This window comes from Erinaceus europaeus, chromosome 13 (assembly GCF_950295315.1).
Source record: "Erinaceus europaeus chromosome 13, mEriEur2.1, whole genome shotgun sequence".
Taxonomy (NCBI): Eukaryota; Metazoa; Chordata; class Mammalia; order Eulipotyphla; family Erinaceidae; genus Erinaceus; species Erinaceus europaeus.
In genome coordinates this window covers 12,546,880-12,574,783 of record NC_080174.1, presented here as the reverse complement: position 1 = coordinate 12,574,783, position 27,904 = coordinate 12,546,880, and the positions used below count along the sequence as shown (strand labels likewise).

General features: G+C 45.6%; 1 protein-coding gene across 1 annotated transcript in view; it reads left to right on the top strand.

The window, feature by feature from the left end:
• Nucleotides 1-27,813, top strand: part of PLEKHG1 (pleckstrin homology and RhoGEF domain containing G1) — a 100,796-nt gene extending 72,983 nt beyond the window's left edge. The window contains exons 10-15 of the mRNA XM_060205328.1: nt 3,577-3,610; nt 6,169-6,264; nt 9,402-9,440; nt 11,336-11,358; nt 12,867-14,493; nt 23,890-27,813. Of these exons, the coding sequence (XP_060061311.1) occupies nt 3,577-3,610; nt 6,169-6,264; nt 9,402-9,440; nt 11,336-11,358; nt 12,867-14,493; nt 23,890-24,956 (2,886 nt within the window). The 3' untranslated portion in view covers nt 24,957-27,813. The remainder of the gene's footprint in view (nt 1-3,576; nt 3,611-6,168; nt 6,265-9,401; nt 9,441-11,335; nt 11,359-12,866; nt 14,494-23,889) is intronic.
• Nucleotides 27,814-27,904: the final 91 nt, after the last annotated feature.

The following is a 27,904-nucleotide window of genomic DNA, read 5'->3' as shown; positions in this document are numbered from 1 at the left end:
GGAATCCTGGTTCGAGCCCCCCCCCCCCAGCTCCCCACCTGCAGGGGCGTCGCTTCACAGGCGGTGAAGCAGGTCTGCAGGTGTCTCTTTCTCTCCCCCTCTCTGTCTTCCCCTCCTCTCTCCATTTCTCTCTGTCCTGTCCAGCAGCAGCAGCAGCAACAAGAACAATAAAAAAGCTGGCATCCAGGAGCAGTGGATTTGTAGTGCAGGCACCAAACCCCAGTGATAAGCCTGGAGGCGAGAGAAAGAGAGAGAGAAAACAAAACAAAAGATTTAGCCACAGTTTTCGGAACATACACAGTGCTAAGCACTTTCCATTCTTTCTGCACGCTCAGAAGGGAGGGTCTGTCCTTCCCATTCTAGAGGAAGCAAAACAGAGGCTCCGAGACTTGAAAGAAATTGCTCAGGTGCCTATGATCAGCTCGTGGCTGAACCTGGACTCAAAGCCTGTTTTGATTGGGAGACCTTGAATTCAAAGTCCTGTCTGGTTCCAGAAAGCTTCCTAACCACAGGGTTCCCAGTGGTGATGAAAACACACTTTAAACAGTAAACTGTATCCACAAGAGTGGTATATTACCCTGACTTTCTATTTTATTTATGCCCAAGAATTTCTGTATTGCATCTTTCCTCTAGGCTGTTTTGGAAATTCTTTTCTCCAAGTTTTCAAATATCTTCATCCCTTTTTTTTTTTTGTCCTCCAGGGTTATTGCTGGGCTCGCTGCCTGCACCATGAATCCACTGCTCCTGGAGGCTATTTCTTCCCCCTTTTGTTGCCCTTGTTGTTGTAGCCTCGTAGTGGTTATTATTATTACCATTGTTGATGTTGTTCGTTGTTGGACAGGACAGAGAAAAATGGAGAGAGGAGCAGACAGAGAGGGGGAGAGAAAGACACCTGCAGACCTGTTTCACCGCCTGTGAAGCGACTCCCCTGCAGGTGGGGAGTCGGAGGCCCGAACCGGGTTCCTTACGCAGGCCTTGCGCTTTGCGCCACTTGCGCTTAACCCACTGCGCCACCGCCCGACCCCCCTTCATCCCTATTAAATAGAAGAAATCCATAGCAGGGAAATGTGAGCACTGAAACATCTATAACCGGGTGAAAACGTTAAGCCTGAGATTTGAAATTCAGTGGGATTCTCTCTGGCTCTCTCCAGGCTTCACTGCAGTTCAGTGATGGCTCCTGGCTGCCCTCTTGTGGACAATTTGGAAATAGAGCCTTTGACATGCTCATTGTCAGGAATGGAAAGAATTAAATTCTTAAGTCAGGGTTACAGAAATCTGGCAATTTCCGGGAAATAGATTGTTCTGATATATCACGGTGTTTACACTAACTCTTAACCAAGTTAATTAAGAATAAAGAGGAAGGCAGAAAATTTTGATTCTGGAAATCAATATGTTTCTATAAACTTTTCACAGAAATCGAGCCAACATTTTGGAATACGATTTCTAGCCACTAGCCTCAAACTCTAAATTTGACAGAAAGATGACCCTGGAGGTAGATGAACAGTAGAGCATAGGACTTGTAGGTGTGAGGTCCAGAGTTTGATCCCTGGGACTTCATATGCCAAGGTGGTGCTCTGGTATGTTTGTTCTCTCTCTCATAAATATATATTTATGAAAATGAATATGAGTTATAATTTTTTCTTGTTTTCTCAAAATTAAAATGACTACATCAAGTCTACACTCCTTTTTTTTAAAACCAAATATAATTTTCACTTATCCTCATTATTTTGACTGTGACACCACAAGGTGTGCCAACACACAGGCATGTACTGGATAATATAATCAAGTTGTATTCCCTTTGGAAAGCAAATCTGGCCTTCGTGGTCTGGGAGGTGGCGCAGTGGTTAAGGAACTAGACTCTCAAGCATGAGGGCCTGAGTTCAATCCCCGGCAGCCCATGTACCAGAGTGATGTCTGGCCCTTTCTCTCTCTCCTCCTATCTTTCTCATTAATAAAATTAATAAAATCTTTAAAAAGAAAACTGGCCTTCATTTAGGTACGAAAGGCCCCTCCATTAAAGTTCCTGTGCTTTGAATCCTACAGCAGAATGATTTATGGCAGGAAGTTCACGCATGTCAGTCACACACACACACACATGCCCCCAAAGAGTGACAACTTCTGGCAGCGATTGCAAGACAAAGAAAGGAGTCTCAGAGCATTGAACTTGGGGATGGTGGGGAGGCGTGAGTATACAAGTCAGGGTGAAGGTTTATCAAGTGGGTTCCCCTCTGAGGCAAGGAGGCTTGTTAAGGATTCAGATTGTCTGTCATTGACGTCCCACAGGGATTCTGATGGTGGACAAGACACATTCAGAGGCAGGAAGTTACTTAGCTTGTTAAGTGCAGGACCTGGGCTCTCAGCTGAAGGCCTTCGGAGTTCACACATGCAGAGTATATGAAGCGGGTGCTGTAGAAATCGGAGTGAATTCGATGAATATATCTGCAGCATACCCGTAAGGAGCTGGAAAGAGAAGAGACCTTCCACCCTTCCCCACCCCACCCCACCCCCTTTTTTTTTTTTTTTTTTTTTTTGCAATCAGACCCGAATGGGTCCTGTGAAGTGTGGAGGGCTGCTGGGTTGATCTAAATTCAGTTCCTATACTTTCTTCTTGAAATGGAGAGGGTAGGGATAGACAGAGAAGAAGAGACAGAGAGACACCTGCAGCCTGCAGAGTGCTTCACCACTCATGAAGCTTTCCTCCTACAGGTGGCGTCCAGGGGCTTGAATCCGGGTCCTTGCACGTTGTAACGTGCACTCAGCCAGGTGCACCACCACCCAGCCCCTAGAGCACAGTCTAACACATAAGCATAACTTTTCATCTCCCTTTGATTTGGTACCCAGGGGACACACCAGGACCCCAGTGTCCTTTCATCCTGTCCGTTTCCCTCCTTGTCCAGAGCCCGATGTTTGGTGCAGTAGGCCACCACCCAGTCAGATTTTCACCTTATGTTTGCTTTCGCTTTCTGCCCTTTGTTCTTAAGTTCTACCTAGAAGTGAGATGATTTGGTGTTGGCCTTTCTCTTTCTGGCTGGTCTCATTCAACAGATGCCGTGAGTTCTGACCACGGTATAGCAAAGAAGATGAACTCGTGGCCTTTAATAGCTGCATAGTACCGCAGTGTGTATGTGCACAGTATTAAGTTTTGAATCATTTAAACAGTTTAATAAGGCTCATATTAGGATTGATAGTTTAAAGAAGAAGGCAAATAATACATAAGGCAAGGAGCTGGGTGGTGACACCCCTGGTTAAGCGCACATATTATCATGTACGAGGACCCGGGTTCGAGCTCCCCACCTGCAGGGAGCACTTCACAGCCAATAAAGCAGGTCTGCAGGTGTCTTATCTTTCTCTCTCCTTCCCTCTCAATTCCTCTCTGTCCTATCAAGTATAATAGAAAAAAAGAAAACAAGAAGGGGAAAACAAAGGAAAGAAGTGACTGATGAGAGTGGTTAATTCGTAGTTCCAGCACCAAGCCCCAGCAATAACTCTGGTAGCAATAAAAAAGAAAAAATAATAATAAATAAAATAAGGCAAGCAAACTATTACAATTATAGCTTTTTTTTTCCCCCCTTTCAGGCCAAGCAAGCAATACTTGAAATGGACGCCATCCGTAAGTTTCCTTTCCTTTACAGAATCTGAAAATGTCATTGTCTGTTTGGGTCTGGTACAGGTCCGACCTTAGAGCTGATAAGAGTATGGGTTGTGGGAGTAGGGATGGTAGCGCAGTGGGTTAAGCACAGGTGGCGCAAAGCACAAGGACTGCTTAAGGTTCCCCACCTGCAGGGGAATCACTTCACAGGTGGTGAAGCAGGTCTGCAGGTGTCTATCTTTCTCTCCCCCTCTCTGTCTTCCCCTCCTCTCTCCATTTCTCTCTGTCCTATCCAACAATGACATCAACAACAACAACAGTTAAAAAAAAAAAAAAAAAAAAAGAGAGGGCAAGGGCAACAAAAGGGAAAGTTGAAAGAAAAAAAAAAAAAGAGTATGGGTTGTGAGAAGGCTGTTGGTTAATTGGGTGACTAGAGCTGTCAGCTGTGGCACACTCTTCGCAATGCCCAGGCCGGTCGGGGAGACACGTGCCAGCCACATTTCTGGGCTTCAGTAACAGCGAACAATGCAGAATATTCTCCTGGGGTGGGTCAGGTTCTCTCCCTACAACCCCACACACACAAAAAAATTGTTTTCAAAATAAGGTCAAAGGCTGGTAAGTACATGGGAGTGTACTTGTTTTATACACAGGCCAGTTTCCAGTCCAGTTCCTGTATCACTGGGAGAAGTCTTGGTGCTATGGTTGCCTCTGTCTCTGTCTCTGTCTCTGTTTGAAAAAGTCCACCCAGGGCTGGGGAGACGGCATAATGGTTAAACAAAAGACCCTACCTGAGGCTCTGAGGTCCAGGGTTTAATCCCCAGCCTGACCATAAACCAGAGCTGAGCAGTGCTCTGGTCATCCTCTCTTTTTGTCTCTTCCTGTATCTTTCTCATTAAAATAAATAAAATCTTTCTTTTTTTTTTTTTTCCTCCAGGGTTATCGCTGGGACTCAGTGCCTGCACTATGAATCCACTGCTCCTGGAGGCCATTTTTCCCCTTTTATTGCCCTTGTTTTTTTTTTTAACATCGTTGTTGTTATTATTGTTGTTGTATTGCTGTTGTTGTTGTTGGGTAGGACAGAGAGAAATCAATGAGAGGAGAGGAAGACAGGGGTCGGAGAAAGAGAGACACCTGCAGACCTGCTTCACCACCTGTGAAGCGACTCCCCTGCAGGTGGGGAGCCGGGGCTCGAAGCGGGATCCTTGCGCTTCACGCCATGTGCGCTTTTATCCTGCTGCACCACTGCCCAGCCCCCTAGATAAAATCTTTATACATGTCATCCCAGAGTGGTGATGCGCCTGTGACAACAAAGTAAATATTAGTAACGTTCACAATACTAACAATATCCCACTGTGTTTTCCACCTCACTCCACAGAAGGGGGCAGAAAATCTGTTCAGCTTGGTTGCAGGTACAACCCTGGTTTGAGCCCGTCCCCACTGCATTGCCTGCCTAAGGCTTCAGTGCTATAAGCTGTAGTATATCTCCCTCTCTCTCCCTCTCCCTCTCCCCCACCTCCTCTCTCTCTCTCCATATATATACACGGGCTGGGCAGTGGCATACATAGTACTAAGCTCAAGGATCCAGGTTCAAGCCTCCGGCTCCACACCTGCAGTGGGAATGCATCCCAAACAGCGAAGCAGTCTACAAGTGTCTGTCTCTCTCTCTTGCTTCGCCACTCGTGAAGCTTTCTCCCTGCAGGTGGGTCCTTGTGCACTGTATGTACCATGTGCGTGCAACCAGGCGCGCCACCACCTGGCTCCAAGTTATTAGGTTTTTTTTTGTTTATTTGTTTTTTACCAGAGCACTGCTCAGCTCTGGCTTTTGGTGATGTAGGGGATTGAACCTGGGACTTTGTAGCCTCAGGCATGAGAGTCTTTTTGCATAACCATTATGCTATCTACCCACACCCTCCAATTTTGAAAAAATGGAAACAAATGGCCACCAGGAGCAGTGGATTCGTATTGCCAGCACCGAGCCCCTCGGTAACCCTGAAGGCAAATAATACTAAAATTTAAGAAAATGTACAGAAAGTGTGTGTATGTGTGTGTGTGTGTGAGAGAGAGAGAGAGAGAGAGAGAGAGACAGCTCAGAGAGATTCTAACTTCAATAGCACACTCCTCAGAGAAGTCCCAGGGGAAGTAAAAAAAAAAAGTCCTGGGAGTCGGGTTGTAGCGCAGCGGGTTAAGTGCAGGTGGCGCAAAGCACAAGGACTGGCATAAGGATCCCGGTTCGAACCCCGGCTCCCCACCTGCAGGGGAGTCGCTTCACAGGTGGTGAAGCAGGTCTGCAGGTGTCTATCTTTCTCTCCTCCTCTCTGTCTTCCCCTCCTCTCTCCATTTCTCTCTGTCCTATCCAACAACAACAACAATAATAATAATAACCACAACAATAAAACAACAAGGGCAACAAAAGGGAATAAATAAATAAAATAAATATTTTTAAAAAATTAAAAAAAAAAAGTCCTGAGACACTGGGCACCATTAAGGACGGTGGAGTCGAGCCACACCTGGTGAGGAAGGCAAGACACTGAGCCACCGTGTCCTGGGCTCCTCTCAGGGAAATGGTTCTGTCATTACAGATCACCCAGGCTTCACCTACAGCCCAGATGGCGAGACCAGAGTGTCTGCTGCCTCTAAAGATAGCTCTGCCCCCTACCGGCTCAGAAGGAAATCTGGTAAGTCCTTTGTTGGAATAGATTCTAGTCTGTATGGAGGGTTGGGGCCTGGCTGAAGATGTCTTCTTTCTTTCTTATTTGTTTGTTTTGGAGACAGAGTAGTTGAGAGGGAAAGGAGAGATGGAGAGGGAGAGGGAAACCGCTGTTTCTCTCCTTCTCCACTTCCCTCTTCCCTCTCCATTTATGGCTAGCCAATAAATAAAGATAATAATAGGGGCCGGGGGCGTCGAGCGGTAGCGCAGAAGGTTAAGCACATGTGGTGCCTGGTTCAAGCCCCTGACTCCCCAACTGCAGGGGAGTCACTTCACAGTAGGTGTCTATTTTTCTCTCCCCCCTCAATCTTCCCCTCTTCTCTTGATTTCTCTCTCTCTCCTGCCCAACAACGACAACGTCAGTAATAACTACAACAATAAAAAAGGGCAACAAAAAGGGAAAATAAATTTAAATATATATATATTTAATAAAAAAGATATTTATAAAAAAGATAATAAAAGTGTAAATAGCGGGAGTTGGGCGGTAGCACAGCGGGTTAAGCGCAAGTGGCACAAAGCACAATGACCAGCATAAGGATCCCGGTTCAAGCCCCCAGCTCCCCACCTGCAGGGGAGTCACTTCACAGGCAATGAAGCAGGTCTGCAGGTGTCTGTCTTTCTCTCCCCATCTCTGTCTTCCCCTCCTCTCTCCATTTCTCTCTGTCTTATCCAACAATTACATCAATAACAACAACAGTAAAAAAAAAAAAAAAAGCAACAAAAGGGAATAAATAAAATACAAAAAAAAAATTTTTAAGTGTAAATAGCACATGCATACATATCTCATTATCAGTCTGTAGGTGGCAGTTAAAGCTGTTAACTGCTGTAGTACTTGGTAGAGCTAGCTTTGTTATATAACTCCTGAGTGTTGTACAACTTACATTAAAAAAAAAAGTGTCTCAAGGCCAGGAGGTGGTGCACCTGGTTAAGCGCACACATTACAGTGCATAAGGACTCGGGTCCAAGCCCCTGGTCCCCACCTACAGGGGTAAAACTTAACAAATGGTGTAGCAAGGCTACAGGCGTCTGTCTCTCTCTCCCTTCCCTCTCAATTTCTCTCTGTCTCTATCCAATAATAAATAAATACAATGTCCCTATAAGTCAGAAAGAGAAAGATACTTATGGGATGATCTCATTCATAGGCAGAAGTCAAAAAAAAAGATCAGAAGGGAAAACACACAGCAGAACTTGGACTGGAGTTGGTGTATTGCACCAAAGCAAAAGACAGTGGGGTGAGGGGAGGGTTCAGGTCTTGGAACATGATGGCAGAGGGGGACCTAGTGGGGGTTGAACTGTTTTGTGGAAAACTGAGAAATGTTACACATTTACAAACTGCTATATTTTACTGTCAGCTGTAAGCCACTAATTATCCAATGAAGAAATTTACTAAAAAAAAAAAAAAATTCCCTATTTGTTTATTTGCCACCAAGGTTATCTCTGGGGCCCAGTGCCTTCACAATAACTCTGATGTTTTCTATAGAGACTGAGAGAAATTAAGAAGGGGAGGAGGGAAAGAGACACCTTCAGCCCTGCTTCACTACTCATGAAGCTTCCCACCCCCTGCAGGTGGGGGCCGGGGGCTTGAACCCAGATCCTTGCACATGATAATGTGTGTGCTTTACCAGGTCTGCCACTGCCCAACCCCTCTATCCTATGATTTTTTGTGGGCTGTTTTTTTTTTTTTTTTTATTTTATCATTTCTGGGGCTTCTAGTTCAACTTCTTGAGCTAGAAAGAGAGAGATGGAGATAAAGAGCTCATAGCACTGAAGTTTCCTCCAGTGGCAGGGAGCCAAGGGCTCAGGGTTCGAACCTGGGTTGTATGAGTAGCAAAGTAGGTGCCTTCTCAAGTCAATTATCTCACCTGCCCCCTATAATTTATTGTGTGGCACCAGGAAATGAATCCTGGGTCTTACAAATGCTACCTTCCTGGCCCATTTTTTTTTTTTTGAGAGAGAGACAGAAAGAGATAGAGCTAGAAAGAGAGATGAGAGAGGGGCCAGGTGGTGGTGGCAGGCGGTGGTGCACCTGGTCGAACGCACAAGGAACAGGTTCAAATTCCTGGTCCCTACCTGCAGGGGGAAAGCTTTGCGAGTGGTGAAGCCAGGCTGCAAGTGTCTCTCTTTCTCTCACCCTCTCCTCATCCCTCTCAATTTCTGGCCATCTCTATTCAATAAATAAAGATAATGAAAAAATGAAAATAAAAAAGAAATGCTTTAGCATCTGGAACCTGGTGGCTGAAAAGAGAGTTAACGTATAAAGCCAAAGAAGTTGTTGACTAATCATAGTGCAGAAGAGCTGGGGGGAGGGGTTCACTGGGGAACCTTGGGTCCATACTCCCAGAGGGTTAAAGAATAGGAAAGCTGGGAGTCGGGCAGTAGTGCATCGGGTTAAGCGCAGGTGGCGCAAAGCTCAAGGACTGGAGTAAGGATCCCGGTTCAAACCCCCGGCTCCCCACCTGCAGGGGTGTCGTCGCTTCACAGGCAATGAAGCAGGTCTGCAGGTGTCTATCTTTCTCTCCCCCTCTCTGTCTTCCCCTCCTCTCTTCATTTCTCTCTGTCCTATCCAACAACGACAACAATGATAACTATAGCAATAAAACAACAAGGGCAACAAAAGGGAATAAATAAATAAATAAATATTTTTTAAAAAGAATAGGAAAGCTATCAGGGAAGGGGAGGGGATGGGATGGGATGGGATATGGAGATCTGGTGTTGGAAATTGCATGAAGTTGTACCCCCTCTTCTCCTATGGTTTTGTCAGTATTCCTTTTTATAAATAAAGTAAGGAAAAAAAGGAAATGACTTAAAAGAAAGAGAGAAGAGAGAATGCACTGTTCCATCATCCCTGGGGCTTACCTGATACTGGGCCTTGAATCTAGGGCATCAGGCACAGACAGGTGTATGCTCTACTGGCCGAACTATCTCTCAGCCCCTGCTGTATCAGAGTTCTGGTGGAGAGTGTTGCCAAGTGTCTCTAAGCAGATAACTTTGATAGAACATTTCTGGAACTCAGTTAATTTGTCCAGTAACTAGTAATTCATTTATTTAAAAAAAAAATCTCCATTTGGTTTGGCAAATAATACCAACCTTTATGTTTTCTTCCAGAACCTTCTTCAAGATCACATAAAGTTTTGAAAACCAGTGGTAAGTCCTAAACTTTTGTTTAGTTTCTTTTTTCCATACGTGTTGCTATCAACTAAGTAAAAGGGAGGTTTTACAAAATTATGAATGAATTACAACAGGTAGATAAAATAACAAATTGGAAATTGAATTTCAAGATTAAGAAAACTATTTGAATTACAGAGAGATGAAATCTCTCATATAGAAACAACTCCTGTACATCAAAAAGAAGAAACCAAAGACTCTATTATAAAATTCTCTTTGCCCCTGGTTGAGCGCACACATTGCAATGTGCAAAGACCAGGGTTTGAGCCCCCACTCCCCACCTGTAGTCGGGAGGCTTCACGAGTGGTGATGCAGGTCTGCAGGTGTCAGTCTTTCTCTGTTTCCCCCTCCCTTCTCAATTTCTCAATGTCCTATCAAACAAAATCCAAAGAAGGAAAAGAGGAGAGGAGCGGTAAGAGGAGAAGAGGGGGAAGGGAGGGGAAAGAAAAAAGGAAATAATGGCCCCCAGGAATGTTGGATTTGTACTGCCAGCCCCAGCGCCAGCAATAACCTTAGTGGAGGAACTAAAACTAGAACTCTGTCTTAAAGGGGAATAAAATTGAGCAGTTTCCCAGAAGTGACACAGTCCGCCAATAACATTTACACAAGTTCACCAGTCTTGTTATGAGAGAACTCACACAGCTACACGAATAAATAGAGGAGGGAAAACTGTGAGCTTGGCTGAAAGGTGCAAGAAAACAGGCACTTCTGTGGTCCAGGAGGTAGGACAGTGAATAAAGCCTTTGACTCTCAAGCATGAAGTCCTGAGTTTGGTTCTCCTGTGTTTGATTTGGCAGGACAGAGGGAAATTGACACGAGAGGGAGATAGAGAGGGTGAGAGAAAGACAGACATGTACCAGAATGATGTCTGGTTCCCTCTCCCCCACCTCCTCTCTCTCTCTCCCCTTCTATCTTCTTCGTGAATAAATATATAAAATCTAAAAAAGAAAACAGGCACTTCTTAGGAGACTGATTTCTGCAGCCTTTTCTGAAGCAAAATTTGATAGTGCTTATTCAGATTTAAAATACACTTTTGCTTCATACCCAACAAGTGTACCTTTACAAAGCCCACAGCGCACATTCCTTGTACAGACCGTATGTGCGTGTGTGTGCACATGCGTGCACGCATTTGCACAGTCTTTGCAGCCATTATAATAAGATACACCATATAAAATAAAATGCCCATCGAATAGAGATGATGAAATGTGTTGGAGTGTATCCTAGACATAAGGGGATATTCTGCAGCTGTCCCAAAGCATGACCTGCATCTCTGTCTACTGACGAAAGCATCCATGGGCACTTAGTGAGAAATACAGTGTTGCATATTGCCTTCATTTACACAAATAAGTAAATAAATAGCATCCAGGGGAAAGAGCTCAACTAGCTGAGCTCAATTAGTTGAATTGATGTCTGAGGCTTCCAATTCACTCCCTGGCTCCACACACACCAGGGTTCATGCTATGACTTCTCTCTGTATCTATCTCACGTGGAAGAGTTGTAATAAATCTGTAAGGGGCCAGGCAGTGACACTCTTGGCTGAGCCCACGTTACCATGCCCAAGGACCCTGGTTCAAGCCCCTGGTCCCCACATGCAGCAGGGGAAGCTTCAGAAGAAGCAGTGAAGCAGTGATGCAGGTCTATCTTTATCTCCCTATCTCTATCTCCCCCTTCTCTCTCATTTTCTCTCTGTCTCTATTTAAAAAATAGTTTTTTCTTAAGTAAAAAAGCATATGTTAAAAAAACAAAAGCTCAAAGCCTCTTGGGCTTTAATTATCAGCAGTTAATCTCAAGGTTCTGTGCATTAGAAATGCTAATCTAGGCTGCTTTTTAACCCTCAAATTAAAAAAATAAAATAAAATCTTTATTTTTTTCAGAAACAATACAAGACATCCAAAAGGTAAGTGTGGGGAGTCGGGCAGTAGTGCAGTAGGTTAAGCACATGTGGCGCAAAGTGCAAGGACCAGCATAAGGATCCTGGTTCGAGCCCCCGGCTCCCCACCTTCAGGGGAGTCACTTCACAAGCAGTGAAGCAGGTCTGCAGGAGTCTATCTTTCTCTCCCCCTCTCAGTCTTCCCCTCCTCTCTCCATTTCTCTCTATCCTATCCAACAAAGATGACATCAATAACAGCAACAATAATAACTACAACAATAAAACAAGGGCAACAAAAAGGGAATAAGTAAATAAATATTTTTAAAAAAAGGAAAGTGTGTGACATTTCAGATTTGTCTCTCTATTTTGACATGTTTAGTTTGGGCACCGGGCCCGACCTGTGTTCCAGATGTAGACAGTTGTTTGACATTTTGAGACACATTTCAGTGAAGATGCCTTTCTGCTTCCTCACTCTCGGATTCATCTCTGGGAAGAAAGGCAGTGCTGTGTTCACGCCTCGGACTCTGGGAGGCTCCCTTAGGAAGTGACACCCACCAGGGAGGTAGGGAGGGAGGAAGGAGAAGAGAAAAGGAAGAGAAAGGGAAGGAAGGAAGGGAAGGAGGGAACAGTTGAGAGCAGACAGTGGCACACCTTGTAGAGCACACACATTACCATGTACAAGAATCTGGAGTTCAAATCCCTGGTCCTCACCTGCATGGGGGAATCTTCATGAATGAAGCAGTGCTCTAGATGTCTTTCTCCTTCTCTCTCTCCCCTCGCCTCTCAGTTTCTCCCTGTCTCTTGATTGGGGGAATTAATGGTTTACAATCGACAGTAAAATACAGTAGTTGGTACATGTGTAACATTCCTGTTTTCTGAATAACACTCTAACCCTCCACATAGGCTCTTCTCCACCATCATGTTCCAGAACTCGAACACTCCCCCCCACCCTACCCAGAGTCCTTTGCTTTGGTGCGGTACACCAAACCCAGTCTAAGTTCTCCTTGGTGTTTTTCCCTTCAGTTCTTATTTTTCAAGTTCTGTGAGTGGGATCATCCCATATTCATCCTTCTCCAAGGAAGAAATTTGGGGGGTGGGAGAGCCCGGCAGTGGTGCACCTGGTTAAGCATACATACTTTCACACGGAAGAACTCAGGTTCATGCCCACCCCCTGCTCCCCACCTGCAGGCAGGAGATGCTTCAGGAGAAGCGAAGCAGGTCTACAGGTGTCTGTCTTTGTCTCACCCTCTCAATCTCTCTCCCCTGTCAATTTCCCTCTGTCCTGCCAAGTCAAACAAGAAAGGGGAGAGGGAGAAGAAAAGTATTTTATTAAAAGGGCCACTGGGAGAGGTGGATTTACTGTAGGTACAGAGCTCCCTTAACATCCCTGGTGGGAACTTAAATAAAAAATAAAAAAAAAAAAAAAGCAGATTCCTGGGGCCTGGTGGGAGGGGCTGTGTGTAGAGCCAGCAGTCTCTAAGGGAGGGGTGGGGGGTGCTGTCACTCATTGGGTCCCTGTGTTCTGCTCTCCACAGGTGTCCAGGGAGGAAGGCTCCCCCAGCCTGCCCTCCACAGGGCCCACACCCACCCAGGGGCCCAGTCAGACCAGCAGCTCCACCTTCTTCTCTGTGCTCCGCGGGGGTGGCACGGTCAGGAGCCTCTGGACCGACCCCCAGATCCAGCAGGCCCTGTTCCCCAGCCGTCGGTCACCACATGAGGATGACGATGACGACTACCAGATGTTTGTGCCCTCCTTCTCGTCCTCAGAGCTCAGCTCCAGCCGGCTGTCTGAGGAGGGCACTTCCAGCCGCCCTTGCAGCTGGCACCTGGGCCAGCTAGAGCCCACCAACACCTCGGGCTCTGGCCACCGCGTGGTCCGGCGGGCCAGCAGTGCCGGCGAGAGCAACACGCGCCCCCCTGAGATCCGAATCCGGGACAGCACCCCGAGGACCCTGCAGGAACACCCCCAGATGGAAGTTCAGGAGGCGGCCACTCCCTTCGGGTCGTCGATGGAGTTGACTGTTGATGACATAGATCATGTCTACGACAACATCAGTTTCGAGGACTTGAAACTCATGGTGGCCAGAAGAGAAGAAGCTGAACCCACTCTTCCCAGAGCCCCCAGGGACTCTGCCCGCCCTAAGAGCACCCCAGAATTGGGCTTCTCTAAAAAGCCATTTGGTCATGGCAAGAGTTCCCTGTACCCCCAAAGAGCTGGGACTCCAACGTTGCCAGAGGCGTCGAACCACAGCTCACATGAACTGGGGGTCATGGAAGAAAACATCTATGACACCATTGGACTGCCAGAGTCCCCGTCAGTGGAATTCAATGGCAGCAGCCTCCAGAGGCCCAAGAGAAGCACCTTCCTAGGCCTGGAGGCCGACTTTACCTGCTGTGACAGCCTGAGGCCCTTTGTCTCCCAGGACAGCCTTCAGTTCAGCGAGGATGAGGCCCCGGCCCCCCAGGGCCCCCTTGAGAACGGCTACCTGAGCCTCCTGTACAGCCCGTCCACCTGCTCCCTGGCCACGGCCAACAAGGCCATCTCAGATAAGCTGTCCGAGGAGGTAGATGAGATCTGGAACGACCTAGAGAACTACATCAAAAAGAATGAGGACAAGGCCAGGGACCGGCTGCTGGCCGCCTTCCCAGTCAGTAGTGAGGATGTGCAGGACAGGCTGAGGACCCGGGAGAGCACACCCGTGCTGAGCCGGGACACAGCACACGCCTTGTCCACACTCTCTCTGCCCGAGAGCCCTGCTTTCCTCACTCCACTGAAAACCAGGCCAGGCCGGGCCGGTCAGACCCACTGCCCTTTGGAAGAAGACCTGCTCTCTGAGGAAGGCTCCTTCCTGAGCCTCAACCGGCTCTCTCTGGCCAGTGAAATCCCTGCCATGGAAAACCCCTATGACTTGGCCAACAATAGCCTGTCCCAGTCAGACCTGGAAACCCCTGACCTGGGCTTGGAAGCCACTGACAAAACCAAAAGTAAGGTTTTCATGATGGCCAGACAGTACAGTCAGAAGATCAAGAAGGCAAATCAGCTTTTAAAAGTGAAAAGCTCTGAGTTGGAACAGCCACCAAGCAGCCAACAGCACAGAGCATCCATGCACAAGGATCTGGCCGCCATCTTGGAAGAGAAGAAGCAGGGAGGACCTGCCATCGGTAGGTGCCTTCACAGGGCTTGGTTGCTTTCTGGTTGTGAGATGTGAGAGCAGCTTCCTGGTTCTTAGTGTCCTGACAGCTGTGAGAACATAGCCTCTCAAATGCTCATGTTCTCAGAGTGAGAGAGAACTACAGGCTCAGACCAGAAGCCATCCCTGAGCTTCTCCCACTTTTCCACAGAACCACGCTGGGCAGAGCCCCATTTGATCTTGGTGGGCTGGGTCTACAGCACTGACGTCTTCAGAAGTCTTCTCCAGTCGGTTCCCTTGTGGCATCTATAGAGTTCTACCCTGTGTTATCAGCCATGTGTTAGGAGTAACTTGTGTGAGCTCTCAGGGTTTAGAAGTGTGTGGAGTAGGATTGTTCTTTGTTCCTGAATTCCCTAGAAATGGTTACTCATTATAGCAAACCCAGAAAGTCTTGAAAGAATCTATAAATTGCATCTTTCTTAGTTGTTGGCTCTGGGACTCAGATCTTTTCTGACAGATTTCAGATATTCCTTGAGTTGTATAAATAGCCATTCTGATGCATTTTAGACCATGTCATTTGATAGTCTCATAGAAGCTTTCAAGAAGTTGAATTCACTCAGTGAGGCCTCCTTTATGGGACTGAGATAAACTAGGAATTTCTCAGGTATAAAAACACACATCTCCTGTGGTTAATTTAGAGAGGATTCTCAAACATAAAATTTTAATTCAGAGGGGGTGGGACTGGGCAGTAGCACACCAGGTTAAGCGCACATAGTGCAAAGCACAAGGATCCCGGTGCGAGCCCCCAGCTCCCTATCAGCAGGGGAGTCACTTCATGGATGGTGAAGCAGGTCTGCAGGTGTCTCTCTTTATCTCCCCCTCTCTGTCTTCTGTCTTCCCCTCCTCTCTCAGTTTCTTTCTGTCCTATCCAACAACAGCAACAATGCAAAAAAGATGACCTCTAGGAGCAGTGGATTGCAGTCCCAGCAATAACCCTGGAAGCAAAAAAAAAAAAAAGCAAAAAAAATAAATAACTCTAATCTTGGTGAAAATGCATAAAATAGAGATAAACCACCAATTGTCGTGGAAAGAAAAATCCTCAGGGGCTGTGGAGAAATAGCATAATGGTTATGCAAAGAGGCTCCAAAGCCCCTGTTTTTCTGCTTTATAACTCATGAAGCTCCCTCCCCACCCCCCCATACATGGGGGAATAGGGGGCTTGAACCCAGGTCCTTGCACAATCAGATTGTATACTCTACCATGTGTACCACTGCCTGGCCCCCTCAGTGCTCTGCTTTAGGGGAAAAAATAAAGCTTGACAGTGGCCACCGTGTCATCTGTTTGGCATATGACGCGCATGTTACAGTGCCAGACTACGGTGGAAGCTTGGCCTTCTGTCCTAAATCTTTCAAACTTACCAGTCTTTCTTTTTTTATCACTTTAGTGGGGGGTTAGTGGTTTACAGGACAGCTGTTGACACATGGGTACAATTTCTCATCTCCCCCTGACAGGTGTCTGCAAAGCCTTCTCACCCCCACCTTAGATCCAGCATCACACATATTCCCCCCCCACCGCTGAAGTAGTGTCTGCGTTCTCTCTGGGGCTTTCCTCTAGCTTCTTTTTCACTTTGGGTTTGCTCTCCTTTTTGGATGACCAACTCGGTGGCTTCTTGGGATCCCAGAGAATCTCTCCTGTACTTTGGTCCCAGTCCCTGGGTCCTCTCTTGGCATGATGGGCGACTACCATCATTCTCCCTAACAAAAAGGAGAAGATGTCTCCAGGGTCACCCGGGCAGAAACAAGTCCTGGACCTAAGGAAAGAAGGACTCTTCCATCTGGGAGGATCGCAGACCACTTCCTGTGCCCACTGGGCTTTCCACCCCTTGACGCGATGACCCCTTTCTCTCTTCTTGTTTATCTGGGCACAGGGCATGGTCATCGTGTGGACCGATTCTCCAGACTTCTCCGGAGTGTGGGCCTTGCCACTCTGCCAGGAGCTTGCTCTCGGTGTTGTACGGAAGGAGGAGCGTCCTGTTCACCTGCGGACACCCTCGAGCACCTTTAGTGAACGAACCCTCTAGCCCAGGGGGCCACAGGCCCCGCCAGACTCCCGCCTATATTCACGCAACCAGGTCCAGCCCCTCCCACCTCCTCCAGCCTGCCGGCCGCCATATTCTTCTATCAGGCCTTCCTGCTGATAGTGGGGTCAGAAAGGCCTTTGAATTTCTTTTATTTTTTTTAATTACCATTTATTTATTGGATAGGACAGAGAAATTCAAAGGGGAAGAAGAGATAGAGAAGGAGATAAAAAGAGAGACACCTGGGAGTCAGGTGGTAGCACAGCGGGTTAAGCGCAAAGAGCAAGGACCTAAGTAAGGATCCAGGTTCTAAGCCCCGGTGCCCCACCTGCAGGAGAGTCACCTCACAAGCTGTGAAGCAGGTCTGCAGGTGTCTATCTTTCTCTACCCCTCTCTGTCTTCCCCCTCCTCTCTCCATTTCTCTCTGTCCTATCCAGCAACAACGACATCAACAATAACAACAACAATAATAACTACAACAATAAAACAACAAGGGCAACAAAAGGGAATAATAAATAAATACTTAAAGAGAGAGAGAGAGACCTACAGCACTATTCACCACTGGTGAAGCTTCCCACCCCTGCCCCCTATAGGTGGGAACCAGAGCCTTGAACTCCAGATCCTTGCACATGGTAAAGTATGCACTTAACTGGCCCCACTGCCTACCCTCCCCGCTTGGGTTCCAGTTTCTGTATAGTATTTCGCAAAAGAGAAAACTCCAGTCAGGCCTGAGGGGTTTTCCTTCTTACATAAACCAGAAAAGTCCCAAATAGCACTTGAGGTTTAAAATCACTGGATTCGGGATTGTAACATAGCTTACCTTAGGAGTGTGACTTACTGTGTGTGAGAACCTGGGTTCAGGCACTAGCTATAGGTCCTGGGTTCAAGAACTAGCTATAGGTCTTGGGTTCAGGCACTAGCTATAGGTCCTGGGTTCAAGAACTAGCTATAGGTCCTGGGTTCAGGCACTAGCTATAGGTCCTGGGTTCAAGAACTAGCTATAGGTCCTGGATTCAAGAACTAGCTATAGGTCCTGGGTTCAAGCACTAAGCAACATGAGGAGCCAGGTGGGCTGAGTGCACATGTTACAGTACATGTTGACTGGCTACGGAAGAAGGGCAAACGCTAGAAGAAGAAGAAGGACCCTGGTTCAAGTCCTTGGTCCCCATCTATAGGGGAGAAGCTTCATAAGCAGTGAAGTAGGGCTATAAGTGTATCTGTCGCTCTCCATCTCTATCCCCCCCTTTCCTTTCAATTTCGATCTTCAAAAATAAAATATGTTTAAAAAATAAGAAGAGCCGCCATAAAGAGCACCAACAGAATTCTATAGATGGTTGAGTGGTGTTATAATATCTCTCTTCTCTGTGTGTCTGCCCCTCTCTCTCATAATAGAATTGAAAAACCATTGGCCCCGGAAGGCTACTCAGTAGAGATAGGACTCAGACATGAGACTCTGGATTCATTTCCAGGGCATCACATTAAAAGAGAGAGAGTGTGGGTCTCTGTATAGGAAACAGTATAGTGACAGGGCAGTGGTACATCTAGTACAGTGTGCATAGTAGTACCTGGTGTGAGGACCTGGGTTCAAGCCCCCAGGTCCCTTCTTCAGGGAGGACATTTCAGGAGCAGTGAAGCAATGTGTCAAGTGTCTGTTTTTCTCTCTTCCCCCTCTCTCCCTCTCTATTTCTCTCTGTTTCTATCAGAAAGATGAAAGGAAAGGGGGAAAGTGACTACTAGGAATGGTGGGGTCATCGTGTAGACTTTGAACCTGAGCAGAAGCCCTGGTAGCAAAATAATAAATAAATAAGTACATTTTACATCTCATTCAGCAAGGATCACTTTAAACTTTTATCTGGGATCATATGAACTCTACCTTTAAAAACAAAAATAAATAAATAGAGAAACCCGAGACAGCCTATAACTAACATAATATCATGTTTTATAATGATCACTAATAGCATAAGTAAGAAAAAATAGGAATACTGATTCACTGACTGGTACTGTCTTTTACTATTTTTTATTTACTTTTTATTTTTTTTTTTTTTCTGCTTCCAGGGTTGTTGCTGGGGCTCACTGCCTGCACTACATATCCACTGCTCTTGGATGCCATTTTCCCCCTTGTTTTTGCCCTTGTTTATCGTTGTTGCTATTACTGTTGTTGTTATTGCTATCATTGTCATAGAACAGAGAGAAATGGAGAGAGGACGCAAAGACAGGAGGAGAGAAAGTTAGACACGTGCAGACCTGCTTCACCACCTGTAAAGTGACCCCCCTGCAGTGAAGTGAAGTGCAGCCTGTGAAGTGACCCCCCAGGGGCTCGAACTGGGATCCTTACGCTGGGTCCTTGCGCTTTGCGCCATATGCGCTTAACCCACTGCGCTACTGCCCAACCCCTTATTTTTTTAATTCCTTTATTAGGGGACTAATGGTTTACAATCAACAGTAAAATACAATAGTTTGTACATGTGTAACATTTCTCAGTTTTCCTTATTTCCATTCAACCCCCACTAGGTCCTTTTCTGACATCATGTTCCCCTCCCCCACCCCCCAGAGTCTTTTACTTTGGTGCAATACACCAACTCCAGTCTAAGTTCTGCTTTGTGTTTTCCCTTCTGTTCTTATTTTTCAACTTCTATCTATGTCTCGATTATTTTTTTAAGTCTAGAGGTGCCATGTTGGGCTAGCTGTACTTGTGTATGTATCTACAGAACGTAGTCAGTAGAGCCACTGCTTAGTAACTTGCCACTGTGTTCACAAGAGCCTAAAGCAAGTTACAGATTCACAAGATGAGACTGATAAAGAGAAACCTACAGTGGTCCGGGAGATGGTGCAGTGAATAAAAGCATTGGACTCTCAAACATGAGGTCCTGAGCTCGATCCACGGCAGCACATGTACCAGAGTGATGTCTGGTTCTTTCTCTCTCTCCTTCTATTTTTCTCATTAATAAATACAATCTTTTTTTAAAAAGAGAGAGACAGCTACATAGGCACAGCAATCGAATGTACCTGTGCCATCCTGTTTTATTCTGGGATCATAAACAAGCTCATATAAAGCAGTTTATACTCACCCGACCAACTTGAGAGAAGGCAGGTCAGATAGAAGGAGTACTATCACATTTCCTAAGAAAATGATTTTTATTTATTCATTATTTATTAAATAGAGACAGAAATTGAGAGGGTAGAGGAAGATGAGAAAGAGAGGAAGAGAGAGAGAGACCTAGTAGAACTGTGTTACCACTTGCAGATGGGGACTGGGGGCTAGAACCCTGGTCATTACTTGGGCATTGTAACATGAGTGCTCAATGCCCTGATAGTGCATCACTATGGGCCCTAAAAAATGATGTTTTAAAAGGAAAGGATTAATGAAGGGGTAAGGCTTGTGGAGGGTCCTATGTAGTGTGTGAGCCTTAATGAAACAAAGGGAGAAGAAGGGAGCATGATAAGGAAGGGAAGGACAAAGGAAAGACCAAATGTTTCAGGCAATGTTATCTGGTTTCAGATGAGGCAGGCCACCATGTTCTAATGTCAGAAGTGAATGTTCTTCCAAGACCATATGGTAACATTTTGATACTGTGATATCTGAGCCGAGTGTTCCTCATTAGCTTGCTGCTGTCCCCCAGACTGTCATCTTCACAGGATCTTATGACAGCTCAGAGCCTTCCTGATTACAACTGTGATATCAAACTTAAGGTCCTAGTGTAAGGAGAGTGATTAGGGCAGAACTGCCTTTTCCATTGGGACTGCTCACCAATGACTAGGTCTGAAGGCCTTTGGTTGGATTTCATAGTCCGTGAACCTTTCATTGTTTGAATGGCCCTGAAAGTCATCTGCTTTCAGTCCCTCCAGAGGTTTTTGCTCAATCTGACTTGGTATTTCAGAGTCTTTAGGCTTTTAAGAGTAACATCTCAAGTTTTTCTTACTAGGAATTTTTACTAACTCATCTGACCTTCCCAGGACGTTTGACTTGAAATCACAAAGGATCTAAATATAGGCTTTAGGGCAGGGGGGAGATAGCATAATGGCTATGCAAAGAGACTCCCATGCCTGAGGCTCCAAAATCCCAGATTCAATCCCTTTCACCACCATAAACCAGAGCTGAGCAGTGCTCTGATAAAAAAAAAAAAAAAAAAAGGCAAAAAAGAAAAATCTCTGAAGCTCAATGTAGGCTGTATAACGGAAAGCTATATTTACTCTGATTTGGGGGTGGGATGTGGGGCTGGATGAAGGGGACAATCTGAGCTGGTTGCATGAAGAATAAAGGCAGCGGGCGGGGTGGGGGGAGATAGCATAATGGTTATACAAAGATACTCTCATGCCTGAGGTTCCAAAGTCCCAGGTTCAACCCCTTTCACCATCATCAGCCAGAGATGAGCAGTGCTCTGGTTAAAAAAAGAAGAAAGGCAGGTGGTTTGATATCTGCATAGATGATTGACTCAAATGAAATGGCAGAAATTCAACTAAATATTTGGGTTTAAATTCATGAAACATGGGAGACCTAGTCATTGGTTCTTCTTCTTCTAGCGTTTGCCCTTCTTCCGTAGCCAGTCAACAGCATCAGGTTGAGCCTGATGTAAAGTTTCAAGACCTCCTTAGAATCTGGAGAGGTGGCAGTCGTTGACTATGTGGGTCATAGTCTGCCTGTAGCCGCAGGGGCAGTTCTAGTCATTGGTGAGCAGTCCCAATGGAAAGGCAGTTCTGCCCAAATCACTCTTGTTACACTATGACCTGAAGTTTGATATCCTTACAGTTTAACCCACTGCGCTACCACCCAGCCCCCTGCAGCTGTGGTCTGAGCCATTCACGGCATGCAAGGAATTCTGACTGTAGGGTGGTCATGTAGGGTGGTCTTGAAGTTGACAGCTCTGGGCTCCTCTCTCTCTCTCTCTCTCTCTCTTTTATTAAATAGGACAGAGAGAAGTTGAGAGAGGATGAGAAGATAGAGGGAGAGAAAGATAGACATCTGCAGACCTGCTTCTTCACTGCTCATGAAGCTTCCCCTCCCTGCAGCCCGGGAGCAGGGGCTCCTCCCCCCTTCTTGTACCTGGTAATCTGTGTGGTTATTCAGGGGCGCCACCACCCGGCCTCTTGAGCTTCTCTCTTACATCACACCTAGTCTAAGAGAATGTTCTGTTCTTGGAATGTTCTGTCCTATTATGCTTTTCGGGAAAAGTCTGCATTCAAATGTGGGAGAAAGAGGAAGGGTAGTGGCTTCATGACTTCATTTGAGGTAGTGGCAGCTCTCTCATGGCAGTTCACTGCCCACCCCTGTTGTGGAACTCATAACATATAGCATTCAGTCGTTGGCTATAGACACAGATGCTCAATGTCTTGGAGGCAAGGACTTTAGTGCCTGCATTGTGGCATATGGGCGCAGAGCTGCAAGTTGGTCAGTACATGTGGTTTTGAAGTACCGGAAGGGGCAGCCTCCAAGGCTGATTCCCAAACGGGCAGTGGAACAGTGCTGGGAAAACAGGAGGTACTGGAAGAGCTATGGGGAGCAGACTCCTCTGGGAGTCATTGTCTAAGTGCCATTAAGACTGGTGAAAATCCCAGAATAGCGGTTGTGTGGTAGATTGTGGCCATGCACTCCTTTGAATAACTACTTGAGTTAATGTTCACCTTCACCAGGATTTAAGTGCTGACTTCCTTGCTTCTGCAATGCCTGCCTTTTGCACATTCACCATCCCCTGCTAGTACAAAGCACTTTGATTACAGCCAGCAGACACTTGTAGACCTACTGTTGAAATCCAGTGGTTGAATATATTTATTTATTTATTTACTTTTTAGCACACGGACTGCTCAGTGTATTGAATTTATGATGGGGTGAGAGGGGGGCAAAATAAAGGATTCCCGGGAGTCGGGCTGTAGCGCAGCGGGTTAAGTGTAGGTGGCGCAAAGCACAAGGACCGGCACAAGGACTGGCATAAGGATCCCGGTTCGAACCCCGGCTCCCCACCTGCAGGGGAGTCGCTTCACAGGCGGTGAAGCAGGTCTGCAGGTGTCTATCTTTCTGTCTTCCCCTCCTCTCTCCATTTCTCTCTGTCCTATCCAACAACGACAACAACAATAATAATAACTACAACAATAAAACAACAAAGGGCAACAAAAGGGAATAAATAAATAAAATAAATAAATAAAGTAAAATAAACGATTCCCTTCATAACTTATTGGAATTTTAGGCTAGATATTGGGGTGACAGAGGCCAGGCCCCTGAGCACTGTTTGCATCTCAGTGTTGAGAGACGAAGCTTTAGAGACTCTGGCTGGTTGAATCAAGGGACCTGGAAGATGGACACACATCCACACACATCCACAGTGGGCTGTGCCAAACCTATGTGTGTCTAACATATTTCAACAGAGTATTTATCATCAGTCTTCATTACACCAGATAATGGAACAAGAAACATCAAAAGCATCTCTGCAGGGGTCCCCAGACTATGACAGTTCATGCAGGACCACCATGGTCTTCTCTGGCCACGTAGTAGGATTCATCATGTCCACACTGGAAGCCCGTGGTCTGAGGGGCAGTGGTGTTTGTCACAGCATACAGCCGTTTAGGCTGTTGGCCTTAGGCTCTCACTAGCCAAGCTGTTCATTAGTTTAAGACATCCACCAGATGCCCGTCAGAGAACAGGAGTTTAGTAACCAGACGGGAGAGCATGAGAGGTAGCAGGTGGTCAGCATTCCTTTTGCTCTGTATGTAGCATCTCAGTTATTAGGAATATAGTTCAGGGGAAAAATCCCCAAAGTATCGATCAGTAATAGTCATTACAATTCAGGGGTCTTACAATCATCAAGAAGTCAGACATTAAAAAATCAGGGGGTCTCCAACAATGGCTTAAAGAAAAAAAAATCTACAAGTGTCTATCTTTCTCTCTCTCTCTCTCTGTCTCTCATTTTCCATTTCCCCTCCCCTCCCCTCTCAATTTTCTCTCTGTCCTGTCAAATAAAATGGGGGGAGAGAAAAAAAAAAAGAAAGAATGGTCACTAGAAGTGATGGATTTGTAGTGCTGGCACTGAGCTCCAATGGTAACCCTGGAGGCAAAAAAAAAAAAAAAAAAAAGGAGGAAAGAGGAACAAGAAAAAAAATAAGAACAGACAGAGGAAGAGAGTCTGGTGGTAGAATTGGATCAAGTCCACTGAACTTTACAGGTGGCATTTTGTATTTTTATTTCTATCAGACTGCATTGTTTGGTTTGGGTTTGACTTACCCTCAAATTTTAAAGCCTGGGATATTGTTTACGTTTTTGTTTGTTTTGTGACACGCTAGTTTGAATGGGGTAGTTCATTTTCCATCTGTGTGTAGAGATTACCCAGTGTGTATTGATTGTATTCAATGCTTGCCTTCCAGGTGCCCGGATTGCTGAATATTCCCAACTGTACGACCAGATTGTGTTCAGAGAGCCTCCCTTTAAAACTCAGAAAGACGGCTGGCCCAACCCTCCAGAATCTTCTCCTCTCCACCCTATATCACCTTCCCAAGCCCCACCTGGTAACGAGGATTGGTTTTTGAATTCTACCTACAGCAATGGAGAGTTAGCGGACTTCTGTCCCCAGCCAGCAGAGCAAGACTTGAAGTCAAAATATCCCACTTTAGAGATGAACATGAAAAGTACTCCAAGGCAGTTGTCCACGGCTTGCTCTGTGCCTTCTCTCCAAACCCCCGACCCTCTGCTGAGCTCTGTACAGAGGCGAAGTGTGATAGTCAGTCAGCCCAGTAAGGAGTACTCGTGTCAAAGCCATCTCTACAACTCTTTGGGCAGAAAGGGAATCAGTGTGAAACCCCAGCCTTATAGCAGGTCCCAGTCCTCATCCTCCATCTTGATCAACAAGTCAGGAGACTCCATCAGCTACCCTAGTGAAATGACAAAGAGTCAGCAGCTGCCTCTACATCCCAGTTCCAGAGCTGGGAGTCATCAGGACTTGCTTTCCAGTATGGCTGTGTCCTGTCCACGGGGCACTGAGAAATGCTCAGACCTCACACTCCAAGACTCCCAGAAGGTTCTAGTCATCAACAGGAATGTCCCCCTAAGTGCCCAAATAGCTACCCAGAACTACTTCTCCAATTTCAAAGAGACCGAAGGGGATGAAGATGACTATGTGGAAATCAAGTCTGAGGAAGAGGAGTCAGAGCTCGAGCTATCTCACGGTCATCGCAAGAGGTGTGACCCCAAGATGGTGGGGGCTGGCCTTTCTGAAAACGTCTGCAGTGACAGCCCCCCATCCTCTCTCAACAGCCCATGTACTGTGAAAAAGCCCATGGGCAGCAAGCTGGGGCTCTCCCCCTACCTGACACCCTGCAATGACTCTGACAAACTGAATGACTATCTCTGGAGGGGACCGTCCCCCAGTCAGCAAAACCTCGTCCAGTCTCTTAGGGAAAAATTTCAGTGTCTTAGTTCAAGCAGCTTTGCCTGAAGTTCTTCCGCAGAGCTGCCCACGTTCACTTTCTCTGTCTCGCGCTCAGAAGTGACAGACACTGCTGAGTGGTTTTATACGGACCAGATTCAAACTATTTCTGGAGAAGCTAGAGGTGCAAACTAACCTTTCTTTGACAGCACAACTTTTTTTCAGGGGAGACGGCTGATAGTCCAGCCAGAATTGTCCTATAGCCAGTAGTAGCATTACATGTGTGAGTTTTCCTAATGCTGGTTTCTTCATATTTTGTGTGAGTCAAACTGACTTGAAACTTTTTAAGTGTTTTTTTTTTTTTCCTTTTTTTGACATGGTAGCCCTCATTATTTTTTTCTCCCCATATTTCTGACAGCAGTGAGACACTCTCACCTTATCTCAAAGTCATGAGTACTTTGATCCTGGAACTTAACAGAGTCTCTTCCTCACATTTTACAAAAGAAAATAAATAAAAGGTATTTGAAGGTTTATGTATCCACCAGGCATGTCTGGGGCACCAGTGCCAAGGCTCTAGTGTGATTTTACAATTGCGTCTACAGTGCCCTTGTTAAGGTTTTTATGTTGGAACCCTCTTCCCCTCCTCCCCTCCCCAATCAGTTTGTTCCAGTGAAGAATTCCTGGAGCCACTGGAGATGAAAAAGTAGCAGGGTCGGTTTTCTATCAGAAATTCTTACCTGGATTCCTGGACAAGGCCTGGAGAATGTGCTGCTCAGTGTGTTCATTTTTGTGTTTTCTAGGGCAAAATAAACGATTTCCTTTATGGCTTAGAGAAAAAAAAAAAAACAACAGGTGCAGCCAGGGGAAGATAGAGGACAGGGTCCAGTTCAGTCCCCACCACTGGATTCCCCAGACTGAGCAGCATTCTGGTTCCCACCCCCACCCCTTCTCTCCCTCTCTCATAAAAGTCTTAAAAGTGAGTAAAAATGCAGATTGACTCAACTCTTAGAGAAGATGGGTTGGCCTCTGGGAACAACCTGATTATTCTTCATACTGCATTTGAAAGGGGAAAAGGCGAGGGGGGGGGTAGATAGCATAATGGTTACACAAACAGACTCTCATGCCTGAGGCTTCAACGTCTCAGGTTCAATCCCCTGCACCCCCATAAGCCAGTGCTCTGGTTTAAAAAAAAAAAAAAGGAAGGAAGGAAGGGAGGAAGGGAGGGAGAAAGAGAGAGGGAAACCCTTCCCTTCGTGCTTTTCTCTGTACCTCTCTCTAACCAACCCAAAATAACCCAACTTAAAGCACTTTATTGTACACATTTTCTTGAGTTTTGTCCTCATCCCAGGAACCCAATTCCAGCCTTGAGGATTTTGTTGACTACAATGAAATTGATGTTTCTAAACCAGACAGTGACACAGGATGTTCTGTCTTGTTTTGATTTTATTGCTTTGAGACACATGAAGCGACAGAACAGAATCTTCTGTTACTAAGTTGTCACCAATTGCACCTTACTTTTATTTTGTTGTTTTTGTTAAGATTAGGAAAGAGCAGTTCACTGTGACAGTATGTACTGATAGAATTCTCTTAGTAAAAGAAGGTAAGGTACTTTTGTGCCCAAGCTGGTGAGTAAAAAAAAAAAAAAACCTCAAAAATGCAGAAGAGAGAAATATAGGCAGGTTTGTTGCTACTTTCTGAAATAACTCTGATTGAAAACTCCAGTCAATGAAACAAGAATGTCTCCTCAGTGAACTTGGTGGAGGCCTTTTGCATTCCACACTCCCCCCCCCCCACCGTCGTGTTTTATTTTAAAAGAGTTGTGATGATACGTTTCAGTAAAAGAAATGTCAGCTTTTCATTCACAGTCAATAGTAGTATTGATTCGAATCAGTGACATCTAAACTCACATTCTGTTCATCTCTTTTAAGTCCTCTGTCTCGTTTACTTAACTATACAATAAAAAAAAAATGGGACCACCCTTCTTTTGCAAACCAGTTCCTGAGGTTTTTACTTTTTAAACACCTACTCAAACACAACCCAGCTATCTTGCTTCTCCATATTGAACAGCACGATTCCGAAAAGTACTCTTCTCTTTCCTTACCTTTCTTCCGACATCAAAATAATTTTCAGGATTGTTCAGTATCAAACAAAGAGAAGTACTGTAGAAAGAATACTCTGGGCTTAAAGTTATTGTTGAGCATCTGTAAACATAAATAAATAACACATAAGTAAATACATGTCCGTGACTCTTTTTGACCCAGGAATGCTGATCCCCATTTTTCACTTTGTCGTCTGTATGACCCAAAGTTCATTATTCTCTGTAATGCTCTTGGTCTTATATTATTAATTCTCCCCACCACTGTCTTGTTGCATGACAATGTCACCTGAAGCACCCCCCCCCCCCCGCCTTCCCAGGTGCACAAAGGTGACTGGCTCTCTGTATAAATTATGTGGTTGTCTTTAGGGTCTAGGATAAACTTGTTTTTTTGAAGCACTTCTGTTGGATAGGTTGCAGATTTTGAGAGAAAGAGGTGTGTGTGTGTGTGTGTGTGTGTGTGTGTGTGTGTGTGTCTGTCTGTCTGTGTGTGTGTGTGTGTGTCTGTGTGTGTGTCTGTGTGTGTGTGTAAAATCATGTTCCTATTTTTCCTTGAAGCTGCCAGTTAAGTGTTTTTGTTTTAAAATTTTTGGAGGTGGGATAGGGATGTATATAATTGGGGGGAAGTTCAATGTACTTAAAAGTATGTCAGGTTCTTAGGTTTCTGTATTGAAGGTTCATTTTTTTTAAATGTAAGTTCATTTTTCACCTACTCTATTCTTGTTGCAAACAATGCCTGTAGGGAAATAGAGATTTTAAAATCGTACAAATAAGATAATGAAATATCCATAATGCTCATTATTTAATAAAGTTTGTAAAGTCCAAAGCAAATCACTGTGTGAATGTCTGTGTTTATTCTGGAAAGGTGAAGGTTATTCCACGTTATTCCAAACCAAATCTTGTTCTGATACTTGAGCTTGCC